Here is an 18,462-nt window from a genome sequence, read left to right on the forward strand (position 1 = left end):
AAAAGGATACTCCATATATAACTTAAATACAACATTAACACGATCAAGATGATGTTTGTCTAGAGCTTATCAGCTCTTAAATTTTGTTCGATAAAAATTTTTCCAAACAACTTATAACTAGCTGTAAAAAACGAGGGTTACCATATTTTTTTTTAAAAAAAAATTATTTTAATATAATATCCTTCATTCATTAAATATTAAATATTATTTTAAAAAAATTTCAAATAACATAATTTTTCTGAATTAAATTATTAAAATAGTTTTATTTTTTAATATAAGTTTATTCTAAAACTATTTTCGTATATATATAACTCATTACATTATCTTAATCAATGTTTTCATAATCGGATCATCGGTGATCGAACCGGTCTACCTTAAAAAAATGGTCAAACCGGTCGGACTTTTTTAATCGAACAGTCGAACCGGAAAAATCTTTTATATAATATAATATAATATCTTTTAAATTTTAAAAACCTAAAAAATATATATAAATAGACAAAAATATATTTATCATAGTTTAAAAAAATTATAATAATACTAAAATAATATTTTTAACAAAGTACAAATTCTAAATAATCATGTATATATAATAAAATATTAATTTAAGATTTTAAAATTAAAAAAATAATTTTAAAAAAATTAAAAAAATTCGAAAAACCGATTTTTGGACGATTCTTGAGACCGTTTCTTGGCCGGTCTTGACCGATTCTTAACCGGTTTAACTGTTAAACTAATTTTTTAGGGTGTTTTGGACCGAACTAGTGACCGGTTCCCGATTAAACCGATCAATCCGGTCCGATTTTGAGAACATTGATCTTAATAGCATTCATTATACACTTCTTGATAATTTTGACGAATGTTAATACAATAGCAAAAATATCAAATCTTTAAGTTTTTTTAAAATAAATTTACTCAAAAACTTTACCGTTTATAAATTATTTTAAAAAATTTTCACCATTCATAAGTTGAGTAGAATTTGAATCAAACAAAAAACATGGAATCAACTAATAACTCGTCATTCACATTAACCATCCTTAAGATGAGCGTCTGGTCAGCCCGTTCCACATCTATTGGGTAAGTTTCAACGGATTTGGTGGAAGGTGGGTTTGGTAACCAACTCAACAAAGATTAACGAATCCCATAAATCATTCGATTTATGACTTTTGGTTTTGGGGGCCATTTCCATTCCTATGTAATGCGTTGCGAAGCTTCTTTGATATTTTGAATCTTTGATTAAGTCTCAGTCTTTGGGTCGTTCGAGTCAATTCAAATGGCTCCGGACGGCGGCTGCAGCCGTGTCCGCCACCGTCTATCCAAACCGTAAACTCTCATTCATTCTCTTCATTGACTGGTTTTTTTTATTTAAATTTAAATAATCAAAATATAATAAATTTACTGTCTCTACGATCCATCGTCATTAACAAGATTACCCAATCACCAAACCTACCAAATCTCATGCAGTACAATTACACATAATCACGCTGGTGTTGGTGTAGTACAACCATTTCCTTTTTCAATCCTTTGCCTTCAACGTTCTAATTCCTACGCCCCCACACACAGATTTGTCATTCTCCGAGCTTTCTGCAAATATATAAAGCTTATTCTTTTTCTTTTTTTTTTTCAATTGAAAACACGCATAGTCGCATTTTTTTTATCTTCCTCCCTCGGCGTCTTAAGGGTTTTTTTTATGGCGCGGAGCATGACCGGCCTGCAGCTGACGGCGGCTGCCGGGGCGGATTCGGCCGATGAGGAGGAAGGGTTGCTCAGCTCATATGACCGGCGTAATCCATCTAATCTGCGTAGGATTCAGGTCAACGTCACGGGTATGACTTGTGCCGCGTGCTCCAACTCCGTTGAATCGGCTCTCAACGGCCTCAACGGGGTTGTCAAAGCATCAGTGGCCTTGCTTCAAAACAAAGCTGAGGTTACCTTCGATCCTGCCTTGGTCCAGGTCTGCTCAGCTCTCTCTCCCTCCGTCGTTCACATAATCGTCTTTTAAGTGTTTGATCAGTTGAATGCATGTGCACGGATTGACATTCCTGTGTGTTACTAGCTCGAAAGCAATGACTTTCGTTTTATTGCTGAAAATCGTTTGGGGTTGTGTGGGATTTTGAAACTCTTGATGGATTGGCGGGATTAGATCAGTTGAATGCATCATTAATATCTCCCTATTATTGGGCAATAAGTTGCGTTGACTTGATTTCCTTGTGGTATGTTTATTGATCAGAATCTGCCTACTCTTTTTACGTTCCTGGGCTGGATTGAATTGGTTAATTTGGCAAGATTGCTCACAATGACAGTGTTATATTGTGGAATGTGCGATTATAATGCTGCAATGAATGTTGTTCGGACTGCTGGAGTTTATGTTTGGACTGGAAAAACATTATTTTGAGCTGATAAACTCCATTAATTGGCTTTGATATTTTGCAATTGAGATTCAAGCTGTAAGCATGTAGATTATCACTCTTTGTTGTTCAATTGGATCCAAGAACACTGCAGTCTTTGTCTGAACGTAGTTACTTGCCCCCTAATTTTCCTGCATATGAATAAACTACACAATCCATTCAAAACTGCTAAAGTGAGACACACGTTATCATTTCAGTGCTTATCTCCCTTTTCCATTTCTGCACTACCTTGAATTATGTGATCAGTGGCAACCTCTCTTAGCTTATTTAATATTTGCTGTATGAAAGGTTGAAGTATTTATATTATTTTGGTCCTGCCAGACAGCCAGTTATGTGATCCTTTTAATGTTTTATCCTTTTTTGGGTGAAATTGTTGAATTGTGGCGATTAACGTGCATCCTTCTTCCTTTGCAGTAATTTTACACTTCAAGAACCATAATTATTCCTCTCAATTGATGATGTTGATTGAACTGTGAGTTGTTCCATATCTTGTTTCAGGATTATGATATTGCAAATGCAATAGAAGATGCTGGATTTGAGGCAGAAATCATAACTGAACCCAGTGTATCTAGTTCTAAACCACGTGGGATGTTAATAGGCCAGTTTACAATAGGGGGCATGACATGTGCAGCATGTGTAAATTCTGTGGAAGGGATTCTGAACAAGCTACCAGGTGTTGCGAAGGCTGTAGTTGCCTTGGCTACATCTTTAGGAGAGGTCGAGTATGACTCAACCGTCATCTGTAAGGAAGATATAATCAATGCTATTGAAGATGCTGGATTTGAAGCTTCATTTGTTCAGAGTAACGAGCAGGATAAACTTGTGCTAGGTGTTACTGGGATTACTAGTGAAATGGATGTCCAGATGTTAGAAGGAGTTCTTGGTAACTTAAATGGTGTGAGACAATTTAATTATGATCGAACAGCAAAAGAATTAGAAATCCATTTTGATACAGAGCTCCTTGGTTCCAGAACTTTAGTTGATGGCATTGAGAGTGGCAGCCATGAAAAATTACAGTTTTTTGTCAAGAACCCATATACCAGAATGACTTCTAAGGATCTGGAAGAATCTTCGAAAATGTTTCGACTTTTCACCGCCAGCTTGTTACTCAGTGTGAGTTACTTCATTCCTGGTTTATTCGCACTTAAAGACCTTGTAAAGTTTCTTTGTTATGCAATGTTATCTGGAAGCAATTTCACACTCCAAACTGATTAGATTATCACATTTGATATATTGATTTTTGAAACTTGACCTTATAATTTTTTAATTTTTTTTATTGTTTTCAATGAACACTTTTTTTTCTTTGTTAACTCCTGCTAAATTTTTATCAGGTTCCCGTCATTTTTATGCGAATAGTCTGCCCTCATATACCTCTTTTATATTCTTTACTACTTTGGCGTTGTGGTCCTTTCCGAATGGGTGATTGGCTGAAATGGGGTTTGGTCACCGTTGTGCAATTTGTTATTGGCAAGCGTTTCTATGTAGCTGCTGGGAGAGCACTCAGAAATGGTTCAACAAACATGGATGTCCTGGTTGCGTTGGGAACTTCAGCTTCATATTTTTATTCTGTATGTGCGTTATTGTATGGTGCAATAACTGGGTTTTGGTCTCCAACATACTTTGAAACGAGTGCAATGCTTATAACATTTGTACTTTTTGGTAAGTACTTGGAAACTCTTGCCAAGGGAAAGACATCAGATGCCATCAAAAAGCTTGTGGAGCTTGCTCCTGCAACTGCTACGCTGCTTATCAAAGACAAAGGTTTGCCTTTCTTACTTAATTGTACAAGAACTTGTTTCGATACCTTGAAATGGACTGATATTTTGGCAGACAAGGTTGTACTGAATATATCGTTAGCATTGCAGTTGGCAAAGTAGCGGGGGAAAGAGAAATTGATGCTTTGTTGATTCAGCCTGGGGACGTATTGAAAGTACTTCCAGGAACAAAGATTCCTGCTGATGGTCTGGTTGTATGGGGTTCAAGTTATGTAAATGAGAGTATGGTCACCGGTGAATCTGCTCCTGTTCTAAAGGAGGCCAGTTTGTCAGTTATCGGAGGTACGATAAACTTGCATGGTTTGCTTCACATACAGGCCAACAAAGTCGGATCAAACACAGTCCTAAGCCAAATTATATCCCTGGTTGAGACCGCGCAGATGTCTAAAGCTCCCATTCAGAAGTTCGCAGACTTTGTGAGTATTTTTAGTTTGATAGTGCGTTAAATTGAAGATAGCATAGTATTAAGAAATCCGGAACGGTTTTTGCATATTATTTTGTGAACAAAATTTTGTATGATGGAACTTTTTTGGGTCCATTTGTTGCTATATATCTCTTGTTGTTTTTCTGAAATTTATCCATCCCGGAGATATTTCAAGAAGATGAAATCGTTTATTTTGGCTGTTTTTCTTTTATACAGATCGCAAGCATTTTTGTCCCTGCAGTAGTAACTCTGGCATCATTCACATTGCTAGGATGGTAAGGTCACTATATTGCGTGTTGATTAATTTCCACAAGCTATACTACCTCTTTTTGGGAATGATTGCCTTGTGGTCAGAGAAGACAAAGAACCAGTTTAAAAAATTACTCCTAAATTTGAATCTTTGAACTTTGCATTGTAGGAAGGTGGTTTAATTTGTGTACAGTAGAGTGGCAATAATCTTTGTTGTTAATTTTACTCTTTATACTGCTTGTAGGTATCTTGCTGGAATTCTTGGAGCTTACCCCAAGGAGTGGTTGCCAGAAAATGGCAACTATTTTGTTTTTTCCCTTATGTTTGCGATATCTGTAGTTGTAATCGCATGCCCATGTGCACTGGGGTTAGCCACACCAACTGCTGTCATGGTCGCAACAGGGGTTGGAGCTAACAATGGAGTTCTTATAAAAGGAGGAGATGCATTGGAGAGGGCACAAAAGATCAAATATGTCATATTCGATAAGACAGGAACCTTAACCCAGGGTAAAGCCACAGTCACCACTGCAAAAGTTTTTTCTGGCATGGATCGTGGTGAATTCCTTGCATTAGTAGCTTCCGCAGAGGTATTAAAATACTTGCTGTTGGAATTTAAGTTGTGTTTGATTATTTGGTTACCTGGTTTTTGGTTTTGCCATTCATACAGAATATTGAAGCTGCTGATTGGTGATAACTGTTGATACTTTATTTAGTACCTAGTGCCACTAACAGCTTTTGGATATAGGCTGAAAATTGTATCAATTCTTATTGATATCGAGTAATGAATTCCTCCATGGGAGATGTAGTTGATTGATCTCAATGAATGTTCCTTTGGTGCAGGCTAGCAGTGAACACCCATTGGCGAAAGCGATACTTGAATATGCTCGCCATTTTCATGAATTTGATGAACCTATTACTACAAAGAATGCTCAAACCCCTAGGTTGGAGTCTAAGTCCTTTGGATGGCTTCATGAGGCATCTGATTTTTCTGCTTTGCCTGGACAAGGTGTGCAGTGCATTATTGGTGGGAAAAAGATTTTGGTGAGTTTTTTTAATGACAACATATGTTTAACCTAATGAAGAGAGAAAGGATTAGACTGCTCGGAGAGCATAACTTGACCTGTGTTAATCAAATCTTGTATCCTTTGAACAGGTTGGAAACCGGAAGCTGATGACTGAAAACTGGATAACCATCCCAGGACACGTGGAAAATTTTGTGGTGGAGTTGGAAGAAAGTGCCAAAACCGGAATACTTGTGGCCTACGATAATGATCTAATTGGAGTTCTTGGGGTAGCAGATCCACTCAAGCGGGAAGCTGCTGTTGTTGTAGAGGGCCTCATGAAAATGGGCGTCAATCCGGTCATGGTTACTGGTGATAATTGGAGAACGGCTAGAGCTGTTGCAAAGGAGGTTGACATCATAGCTTTGCTTTTTTTTCCTTTCCGCTGCTGTCGAGGCCTTACTTTACCCTGTTTGCAATTTATGAATGCAGTAAGCTTCATTTCCCTCTCTAATTTATCCATTCCGATGCAGGTTGGCATTACAGATGTGAGGGCAGAGGTGATGCCTGCAGGAAAAGCAGATGTGATTTGCTCACTGCAGAAAGGTGGAAGTGTAGTGGCAATGGTGGGGGATGGCATTAATGATTCTCCTGCCTTGGCAGCAGCAGATGTAGGTATGGCAATTGGGGCCGGAACAGACATCGCAATAGAGGCAGCTGACTATGTGCTAATGAGAAGCAGTTTAGAAGATGTGATCACTGCTATTGATCTTTCAAGGAAGACTTTCTCCCGGATCAGATTGAATTATTTCTTCGCAATGGCATATAATGTCATTGCCATCCCTGTTGCCGCTGGGGTTTTATTTCCTTGGTTAAAACTCACGTTGCCGCCTTGGGTAGCTGGTGCGTGCATGGCCTTTTCATCTGTAAGTGTTGTATGCTCTTCTTTACTTCTTAGAAGATACAAAAAACCAAGACTTACGACTATACTGGAGATCACTATAGAGTAGAAATTAGGATGATTGAATGTATGTTAGGTATTAGCTTGTTACCCAGTTTTGCACATATGTATCACATATATATATATATATCCATCCTTTTGCCTTTTTGACCCTCTCCCCTTTTTCGTTCTTTCCATTGTATTCTTTCTTCCACTGGTATGATGAAATGTAAATGGAGCCCTCCCACATTTTTTCCGGAAGTTTGTTCTCACTCTTTCAACTTGGGTGTATTGATTGTTGTTGTTTAAGGTATGAATGAACTTGTATACATGTTTGGGTGGTGGTGGTGATTTCCATTCTGGTTTTCATTAACCATGGTCTTGTATTCTGTTATATTTTTGTCGACCAATAAACGGATAATTTGCATCTACTTCCTCTACTTTTTACGTGTTTGACGCTTTCTTTAATATGTTACAATTTTTTTTAATGAAGTGAGAACTCGCGACCGTTATGTTTTGGTATGTATTGGGTAAACACCCGAACTAATGTAATAGCTTGCACACCACGCTTGTCAGGTAAACCGCACTAGGCAAATCTTGTGCGACAGGCCAGTCCAAGAACGTGTTGGTAGAGAGAATCAAACTTTTGGTCAAACGAACTTTTGTTGGCTAAACGTTCATTTATTTCATCAACTTGAACACTTCTTAAGAACAATATGTTATAACTTTATATTCTGATAAACGTGGTACTTGTGCATATTAAGTACAAGCAGGTGAATGTGAATAACCCAGCAATAAACTATCATTCCATAAGTCCCAAATGCTCAAGTTTTTTGCTTCTTTTTTTTTTTTTTATTGTTGAAAACTCGATTCTCTGCGCTATTATGAATTTGAAATTTAAGTGATTGAAAACTCGATTGAAAACAGAAGTGATTGAAAACTCGATTCTCAGCGTTATTATGAATTTGAAATCCAAGTGGTATGGAATTTTGAATTATATTATGATATGACTTTGATGCGGTGAGATTTTAACTAATAATATGGTCTCATTAATTAGATAAATAACATAAGAAGACTGATATTAGTAATCCATGGAGAAATTAAAAGAATTTTAGTGCTATTCAAATTATTTCTTGTTTATAAAATGCTCTGCATGAAAGATACATTCTGTTACTATAAAAAACTTTATTTTATGAGATATATATAGATTAATTTAGACGAATCTTATGCTACAAGAATAGTTGTTTTTCAAAGTTTATTGTTTTTTTTTTTGAAACCAGTCAAAGTTTATTGTTAAAACTAACACTTATGTCATAGGCTCATAGCCTCCGAGTGCAATGCTTGACAAATTATTTTTTAAAGATTTATTTTGATCAGTTAAATTTCAAAACACGTCAAAGATATCAATTTTTTGTACGTCACAAAATATCGGCCAAATCGGATGAATGATTCATATTTAATAATATTCTTGTACTTTTGGGTCCACGATATGTGCTTACGTAAGTTATAATTTCGTTTTGTTTCAAAAAAAAAAAAGAAAAAGTTATAATTTCGTTGAGAATTTTGTGTAAAGTGTAATTGTATGTAATTATTTCTTTTGCATCGAATTAAAACCTGTATTTTGTTATCTTCCTAATCTATCTATTAGACATCATTTTTTATTTTACCAAAATTATACTTATGTGATATAGATATTACACTTTTATTTTTTTAAAAAAACAAATTTTAACATTTCAAATTACAGTTTAGTTCATCGATAATTTTTACAACTATGATAGTTTAGTTCATCAAATTGATTGCAAAAATATTATACAAGACGTGCATCAATACATTAGTATTTTATATTTGAGATAGACCGGAAGATAGTTATAACTAAAGAATTTTGTTTAACCAATAACATAGTGAGAAATCATAAATATACATACAATATAATTAATAGGAATATTTTTTATGACGCGAAAATTACAATTTACAACCGCTACTCATCGGTGCACACTGGATGAACCCTTATACTAAGACATTAGCATGACACTATGCTAGTTAGGTAAAATACATTGAACAATTCCTATGCGACAGACTCGTCCGAGAAAGTGTTGATACAAAGAATCCGACCATTTGTGAAGAACCAGAGCCGTATTTGAGATTTCTTAACCTGAATCGAATTTTTTGAACGTAGGTTCTCTTAAAATGAGCGATGCATTTTCTCAAATAAAACTACAAAACACAAAGTAAAATATACAAAATTTTTAGGAGCCATTATTTATATATAATATCTAAAAAAATAGAACATTCAAAATATTAATGTGATTTTAAATTTATTATCGCCTAAAATTTTTTCTAACTAATGATGTATATTAACAATACATAAAAAATCTAAGATTAAATAGTAATTTTGATTCACATTGACAGTTATCGACATATCATAACACACAAACTTATGATAATTAAAACGCTGGTGTTGTCTTATGGTGTTGACAACATTAGAGACAACATCAACTAATACTTTTTTATAGAAATACTTGATAAGTTCAAATTAAAACAATTAAACACAATTAATTACGCAGCCAAAATAAATATTAAAATAATAAAAAATTAACACACATATTAATATGCTGCCTTATGGCAAAAACGATAATTATAAAAATGTAATATGTGATTAATAGAAAATCAATATTAGTAATTTCTACGAAAAGTCAGATTTCTCTAACACATTGAGAAAACCGAACTACACTCTAAAATCAATATTAAATTGAAAAGAAAAACCAAGAGTGTAAAACAAAAATCAAATATCTCAAAACATACAAAAACAATTTTAATTAAAAAGAAAATAATTAAAGAGAATTTATGTCTTGTATGCCCAAACATATTTTTCTTTCACACATAATCCATTATTTTGTTACTAAACATTTTAGTTTGCACACACACGCACATACACGCACACACCCATATGGTTTTACTACAAAAAAAACGAGGATTAGATCGGTCTCTATTTACAATTAGAGACCGACTAGTGACCGATTTGATCAGTCTCAACCACCTTGGTCGCTAATTGAGAGAGATTGACACCAGAAATCCGCGTTTTTCTTGAAGTATTATGTTGTGTTTATTATTGTTGTTGTTATTTTAGATTTGAGTTTGGGTGGTTTGAAATATTGTTTCCTAGCTGAACAAACTGCTTTGGTATGTCAAGAACACACCAAAATATTATTCCACAAGTAAACTTCATGCTTTACATTGATTTCTATTTTTTAAGTTTAATTAAATATTTAAAAGTTTCTTATATTACCCTTCACATCTCACAGTATCTTGTGTTGTTTCTCTCTCCACAGCAGAGAATTCGGATCCAAAAGACAACTCACATTCTGACCTCCACTACTTCACGTCTTAATTTGATAAATTATTTATTCAAATTTACTTCTTGATAACAAAAATAAAATTTTACTTCATAATAATTAATTTTTAAGTACACACGCAAAGTGTACGTGTGCTCGCCTCTGATTACAAGTATATTTTATTAAAGTTGAGAGGTTGATATGACCAACTTTTCTTTATTTTATCCTTTAATTTAGCATTAATTTAATTATCAAAATGACATTTTATTTTGTCCATTGATAACTATTTATTTACGAAAATGCCACGTTTATAAAATTTTAAAAAAAAATCAAAATTGTTCTCTATTTTTTTGGTTTTTATTTTTTAAAAAACGCATTGCATAAGCACGCAAGTTGCAACGCGTGCTCTCGAGATAGTATATAATTATATATATAATTTTTTTGGGCCCCTCCAATTAGCTTGGATCCCTAAGCAAATGACTTCGTCAAATTGTGCTCAAATCCAATCCTATCAAGAATTTACATACACAATTCACCAGCTGGGACATTCTTTTACTGGTGTAGAAGAGAAGGAATTCGTCAAAATGTTGGAAAACAAAAAGCAGATTTGGTACGTTACTTGCTACTCGAATTCAATCCACCCTTTGTTTTTTTCCTTATCATAATATTCTTCTTTGTTGACTTGACCGACCCACAATATATATTTACGCCATAGATCGCGATACACTTACCTTCCAAGAAAATCACTGCTTTCGCTATTCGTGTAAAATTAATTATATTAATTAGAGCTTACGTTTTCTGATGTCAACATTTTCAACTTTCTTGGAATCACCATCGCTCCCAAAATCGTGCGAAAAACTCACCTTTGAATTGTACACATACATGCAAGTTCATAATTGGTTAATATGAAACCAAATACAAAAAACATGGGCGAATTTCGATGGTCAAATTAAACTGCCGCATACGCTAGCTAGCAGGTCATTTTCACAGAGATTTTTGTATCTTCTTGCCCAAACAAATTTGTATACCTTCATGCGATAAAAAAAATTATAATTACCATTCAATTAACGTCGAAAATTACTTTCTATGTTAAATGTCAGATGGACACGCGAAAACGAATATTATCTGTAACCATCGTATTTCGATAAAAAAAAAAAATTTCTCTTTAAATTTTTAAATGATCAGTCACCTATATATATATAAAAATAACAATTTGTTATAAAAAAAAGGTCATTTTTAACGTAAAAAAAAATTTAATATCAAAAAAAAAAAAAAAACTATATATGCATATATGGCGTGAAAATAACATTTGTATATATATAGGGTACAGAAGTTCACATCGCACGTGTCTCTTGACTCTTAATTAAATGGATGACAAAGCATTCCCATTGATGGTAAGTATTGATTCAGTCAACTTTGGCAGTATTAATACTAACACCTACTACCCACACATAAATTCTCAGTCGTCTTAGACCAACGTACAATTAATTGCAGGCATGGAGCTTCTGCCTGTTCCCACTCATTCTAATGGTATCATATCCAGGATTATACTGTTTTATATATATAAAACAATATATGTTACATGTACAATATGAATATATATGAGTTACATATTGGATTACACCTCGTAAAAAAAAAACTAATAAGAAAAGAAAAACACACACAAGAAATGACAATGAACTTAGGAAATTTTTATTTGATTATAGATTTTTCAATTCATATATTTTAACCACTGGCTAGCTAGCTTCCAGGAAACACCAAATAAATACGCGCAATATTATTACATTCATCACACACATATATATTTATATATTATAGGTATATATAAGTGTAGGTCTAAATTAGGTGGTGGATGTGTTTATGTCATTGGTATATACGGGCTAGACCGAGAAATTAAGAAACATGAGTAACGACCAAATACTAAGATATTATTATTCCCCTGAAACTGCCAACATACAATACCATGATCCATATACCATCTCAATTAGTACCACCGCTACTACCACTACTACTACTACTACTGCTGCAGTTTCTGCAGAAAATTTGATGAAGCAGCCGGTACAAGTACCGATCACCAGTCCCCCGAAACCAAAACGAAGGCGGGGCCGAGGCGGCAGAATGGCGACCACCACTTTCCTCAATTCGACCATCACCAATTTCAGGGAATTGGTCCAACAACATACGGGAATGGGAAGCAGTAGTGGTACCACACCAGCTGCTTCTTCTTACTATGCCACCTGCGACCAGAAAGGCCCCATCACGCTATGCTTCGCTGATAATTCCTCTTCATCGCTCGGGTTTCATCATCATCCAAACCAGTATTAGTTAGCGTACGTGTCGACCGATCGCAGTTATAAGAAATGGGTTTTTTCTTGTTCCTACGTCAACGACGAGTTCGAGTTCGAGTTCGAGTTCGAGTTCGGGTTCGGATCAGATTTGGATCATAGATGTATTAACAATATAATATGGTATATATACATATACGAGCAAACGTTCTGTATTAGTTAATAATGTATGTATTATGTATATATCATAAGATCAAAACATATATATCATGCATTTTACTGAATTATGAAACCTATATGTGGCTGTTGATCGATGTTTGATCCTCCGTACATATATATATAGTAAACATGAGTTAATTGAGTTCATGTTCGCCTAAGAGTGTAAAACTAGTACTTAACGCTTCATCGAGGAGTACTTTGAAATTGATTTGAACACGTGAATGTATAAAAATATAAAGACCCTATGGTGGGTATTAAGAGTAGAATTTGTTATAAAGGTGTATTTTGAATTCTAAAAACGTGTACAACAACAGCAGTAATGGCTACAACAACTAGTCGAGGTGAGAGAATCTCTCTATCCGCAAGACGAAATTGTCCGTTAACAGTGCTCAACGTTGGCGGCAATCGTCTCTAAGATACAACGACTAACGATCGTGATATAGCAGCACTACAAATATCACGAACTTCAGCGAACGAAAATAAGTTTCAACTTTTCTTTGAGAAAATGAGGGAGAGATTTTTCATTAATCAGAAATCTGATATATACGTTATCAGATGTTTCTGTGTTACTTTTTTGTGTTATAACCAACGTATATATAGTCTTATATATGAAACAACACGTTTGAAGGCGTAAGGATGCAACCCATGACAGAAAAAGCCCAGAAAGAGTCGTGACTTTTCAGAACACAGAAGGTGCGCTCGGGCGGTAATTTTCTACCGCTCGAGCGCCAATCTTCTGTCTCGCACCTAATAGGTGTCGCGCGCGGGCGGTAATATTTTACCGCTCGGGTGCACACCTACTTTGAACGGTGCGCTCGAGCGGTCATTTATTACCGCTCGGGCGCCCAACTTCTGTCCCACAAACGAGGTGATGCACTCGAGCGGTAATTATTTACCGCCCGGGCGCACTCAATAAAATAATAAAATATTATTTTAAATAAATTTTATCCAAAAAAAATAATTTATCATAAGATCTCGCCGAGCCGGCCGACCGACCGCGCGCGTGTTTGTTGCATCGATTAGCGTCTTGCCCCTTTACAAAACATTCGGTGCCCTAAGGGCCCAATCCCATAAACCAAACATGGGCTATTTAAGGTGAACAATAAATTGGAGTTGTTCCAATGTGGGACAACCAATTTTCCATTTCCCTCCAATTTATTTCACCAAATTTTTGAATTTTTCAATACTTAGGACAAGTGTTTCAAGCCATTTGAGTCAAGGGTGAATTGGTGTTCAGTCCATAAATCCAAAAGCAAATTAAGAATTAGTCCCTTGTCAGAAAAAATTTGTTTGCACTCCCTGGGCCCACATTATTTTACTCGAATAAAATTAAGTACAAAACATTAAAAATATGATACAAATACAAGATATTTGAGCACTAATTGTTCAAGATCGAGTACAAAAATATAATTTTGAGTATAAAATCTAAACATCTTTATTAATGTGAACTTGCAACATGTGTTTGAGTACTCAAAAATCATATATTTGTACTCGATCTAACACATTGGGTACTCAAAAATCACATATGGGTACCATATTTTCAATGTTTTGTACCGATTTTCCTCCAAATAAGATAAATGTGTTATTAATATCAATATTTTTTAGTTCTAGAAAATCATATATTTATACTAGATATAACACTTTTGATACTCAAATATCATGTATTTGTACCATATTTTTCATGTTTTGTACCGAATTTTATCCGAAACAAAACATGTGGGCCCAGGGAGTTTAAACAAAATTTTTTTCTGACAGGGACTGATCATTAATTTTTGTTTAGGTTTGGGGACTGAATTATAATTAACCGTTGGGTCAATCATTTCAAATCCTTTCAAGCCCATTTCTTCCAACAATCATAATTCATTCAATATTTCCAACAGAATTTATTTTAGTACATGAACTATTGATAAATTGAAAAATTAGTAAGCGAACTATTGTAAATAGTTTAATTAGTATATTATTATAAAATTAAAAGGTCAAGTTTATTCTTAAACTAAATTGCTTTTAAGTCCAACTAACATTATTGAAATCAATTATGTATACAATTTTATTTTCAAGGTAATTTTATTAATTTTAAAAATATTATATTTATTTAAAATTAAATTGTGATAAATGATTCTGAATTCAAATTATACAACCAAATATATTTTAATATATTGATGAAAATATGATAAAATAAATATAGTTAACGGATCCCGATGACACTATTTTTAGACTGTTGAAATAAACGTAATCACCATTTTAGTTTTTCAGTTCTAGTATTGATATGTTGAGAATTCGAAAAAGTATCCAATATTAAATATGTAGATAATGAAAAACAAATCTTTTAGGAAAAAAAATATCACTCATTGTCCTGATTTGCGTGATTCTGGTAGTCTAAAATTTTCGCGCTTGATTTAACTATTTTTTGTAAATTTGTGATTTTTTACTCGTGTTTGAATTTAAATATAAATAAAAAATATTTATACTATTATATTTTTATCGATAAATTAAAATATATTTTACTCGTGTATATGATTTATTTATTGAGTGTTATTTTATTAACAATATCAATTTCTTTTAGGAAAAAAAGATAATACTTTAATATAGATAGGGAAAAATATACCATTTTATTATATATTTAATAATATTATGAAAATTTATTATATTTGAGTATATAATTTATTAATCAGTAAAATGTAAATATATTTTAAAATAATAAGACTCTTATTTATTATTATTTTAAATATATATAAAGTTATTTTTATAATTTTAATCAATAAAATAAATTTGAAAAATACAATGTGTCTTTTGTTGAATTTACTAAAATAATTGACTTAAAAGAATTTTTTTAAAGAGTAAAATTATTATTTTTAGCTGAATCATGTACTATTTAAGTTATTTACAATAATTCATGTATTAATTTATCACTTTATTAATAATTTGTGTACCAAAATGAATTTAAATCATATACTAATTAATTTGAGACACAAATAATATATGATACCGTCATATATACCAAAATTTTGTTCAACTAGCTTCACGATCCATTCAAATAATATACAAACAAATAAATAACAGAAAATATCTTTTTGTTAAATATGTTTTCTACTTAATTACCCTTTAAGGCTTATATATATATTTTAATTATTGATAATTTGATCAGTTTCTCCATGAGGAAAATTGATGTTACATTATGCGTGATACACCATCATGTTGACGTCACATTATATCGTATCATTATAATGTTAACGTCATATCAAAAAAATGACCAAAATGATAGAAACTGTAAATATATATAAAAGATAAGAATGAAATAAAAAAATCGCTAAAAAATTAAAAATACAAAACTAAAAATGCAATTTTCTATATCCTTCAACTACAAAAGTTTCATTTTGTTAAAATTTTAATTAAGTTTTTTCAGCTATAAAGTTTATTGTATAAACATAAATTTTTATCGCATCAATGACTTTGCGTTCTTTTTTACACACGCACCACGGGGTATTTGATTACTAGCTAATACTATATTTTAATTTATTTAATTTTTTGAATTTTAAATTTTTTTAACGTAGCAAAAATTCAGATTTCCACGATTTATCCATGCCTTCTATGTTCATATATAACTTAAAATATTATACAGCAAGTTTAAAATATTATAAAGCTAGCTAAATTTGTTCCGTGTGATGAGATTTATTAATTAATTATTATGATATTAATCAAAGAAATGGGGAAAAAGAAGACCAATATTGTAAAAAAAGACCAAAATAAAAAAAAAAGTCTTTCAAATTTTTCATGAAAGCTCTTCTAGTCTCTAGAATACATATTTGTTCCACAATTAATTTTCTCTCTCAATCCACAGATGGTTTAGAGAGCGCACTGCATGATGTCATATACATATATCTTCAGGGAGAACAAGATTTTTATTTCCATGGAACTTAAATATTTTTCATTTTTTTGTCTTATCATCAGCACTCATGATTCATGAATTATCAGTTTTTAATTCAATATCGGTCATTTTTCATCGAATATTGACGTAGTAACATAAAATAATAATGTGATATAAAAAAATGATGACTTTTAACATTACTGAAATGACTGATGTTACGTCAACATTCCGATCCCGATGAATTGGTTATTGTCTAATTGGCTGTGACCCTGGTGTGGGAAACTACCAACCCTGCCTTTGCCATTTATTATTATTATTATTTTTTTTTCCAGTTTTTCCCACGGCTGATTTTTTATTTTTTTTCATTTACCGGTTTAGATATATTTTAGATATATATGTTGACAAACCAACGAGCTTCCATGATATATGTTAAGAATGCTTTTTCACTTATTTAATAATATAAAATAGGATGATTTTACTATAATATTTAATTATGAGATTCTTGAATTAATTTTATAGACGTTGGAAAGAAATTAAATTCTTTACAACATGACTATTGCCATGTTTCAAGGTAATTAATTCGTGGACGTGGACATGAAAATGGAATATAATGTTAAATAATGCTTATCAACGTACGTATTTATCCCTTCGGCCTCAAGAAATTCTTGCGATTGGGAAATTAATAAAATATGTATATATATACACCATACTATTTGGAGTTAACTAAGTCAATCGAAAGACTAAGTACAACATTTACTTTTTGTTGGTTTTAGCCGAAGACCCAAATATTTTTAACATGTTAACGAGTCAAGTTCAACAACACATGCATGCAAGTCACCCTTGGAACATGTATACATTACCATACGTGTTCACATTTTAGCTAGTAGTAATGGCGGAACCAGAAATTTTAGTTTATCCGCGCTAAAATTCTAAGTTCTCGTATCCTTTAATATTTTGAATTGAGCTACCCGGGCTAACACCAAATTAAACCAAAATTATTCAAAATTTTTATATACATAATTCAAAAAAAATTCGGGCTCGGGTGCCCTTGAATGTGGCTCCGCCACTAGCTAGTGGGACCTATCTACCCGATCGGACAACACAAAAATTCTCATGAAACAATCTCACGCGCGGGTCAAGTTTGTGAGACAGATCTCACTTGAGTCACTCGTGAAAAAAAATAATTTTTTATGTTAAAAATATTACTTCTTATTATAAATATGAGTTTGATTAACTCATTTTATTAAGATTCATGACATCGTCTCACAAGACAATGTTATCAAACAATCTTTATTATTTTAATTTTTATATATAATCTGATGGTAAATTGGTAATCATATATTTCACTGGAATTGTGTCGGATAATGCATGATATATAATCAACTACCCTTGAGCCAAAATAGAATATGGAATTTGTCAAGTTTGACGGTTGGAAATGGCGCGAGGTCCGCAAATTATTTTAAGGGAAATTTGCTTATGTATTTATTTTTATCATGTTTGTCTTTTGCGATCAAACTTCTAACTTAATCTTTCTATTCACCATAAAAAAATCTTAATCTTCTATTTTTGTTTTTTTTTTATTTTTTACAAAAAGACCAATTTTAGTCATTTTTTTTTACATGGTGTTGCATGTGACACAAATGCAGCGTTGATGATGCTGAAATGTATACTATATCAGAATTTTCGATTAAAAATAAATAAAATTTTCAAAAATTATAAGATGCATGATTAGAACGTGAATAACATAAAAGATTAAAATCACAAATGGTCAAAATTACGTAACAAAATGTACAATTTTTCCTTATAACTTAATTCAGGACGGTACTACTTGGTCAACCTATATCTTCGCACCACCATATATATCATTGTTTAGATTGTTAATCACTATCGTAATAATTTTTTATTAAGAACGTGAATATGCTAAAGAATATAAAACATATTTGGGGGACGGATAATATACTGATATT

The 18,462-nt window shown here is 32.6% G+C and overlaps 1 protein-coding gene across 1 annotated transcript; it reads left to right on the plus strand.

Annotated features, from left to right (window-relative positions):
• Positions 1–1,305: 1,305 nt before the first annotated feature.
• LOC140887585 (copper-transporting ATPase RAN1) lies at positions 1,306–7,225 on the plus strand. Its single transcript, XM_073294921.1, has 9 exons — positions 1,306–1,951; positions 2,904–3,518; positions 3,737–4,166; positions 4,271–4,596; positions 4,821–4,879; positions 5,098–5,440; positions 5,694–5,894; positions 6,007–6,264; positions 6,388–7,225. Exons 1-9 carry the CDS (start codon positions 1,688–1,690, stop codon positions 6,862–6,864), a joined length of 2,973 nt encoding a protein of 990 aa, XP_073151022.1. The 5' UTR covers positions 1,306–1,687; the 3' UTR covers positions 6,865–7,225.
• The last annotated feature ends 11,237 nt before the right edge of the window (positions 7,226–18,462 follow it).

The sequence above is a fragment of the Henckelia pumila genome, chromosome 3 (genome assembly GCF_033568475.1).
Source record: "Henckelia pumila isolate YLH828 chromosome 3, ASM3356847v2, whole genome shotgun sequence".
In the NCBI taxonomy this organism is placed as follows: Eukaryota; Viridiplantae; Streptophyta; class Magnoliopsida; order Lamiales; family Gesneriaceae; genus Henckelia; species Henckelia pumila.

Bases quoted from the DNA above. Each gene is read 5' to 3' on its own strand.
- LOC140887585 (XM_073294921.1), top strand. From the start codon at position 1,688: ATGGCGCGGAGCATGACCGGCCTGCAGCTGACGGCGGCTGCCGGGGCG. The intron at 1,952-2,903 runs GTCTGCTCAGCT...ATCTTGTTTCAG, and splicing joins TCGATCCTGCCTTGGTCCAG to GATTATGATATTGCAAATGC. The intron at 4,880-5,097 runs GTAAGGTCACTA...TACTGCTTGTAG, and splicing joins TCATTCACATTGCTAGGATG to GTATCTTGCTGGAATTCTTG.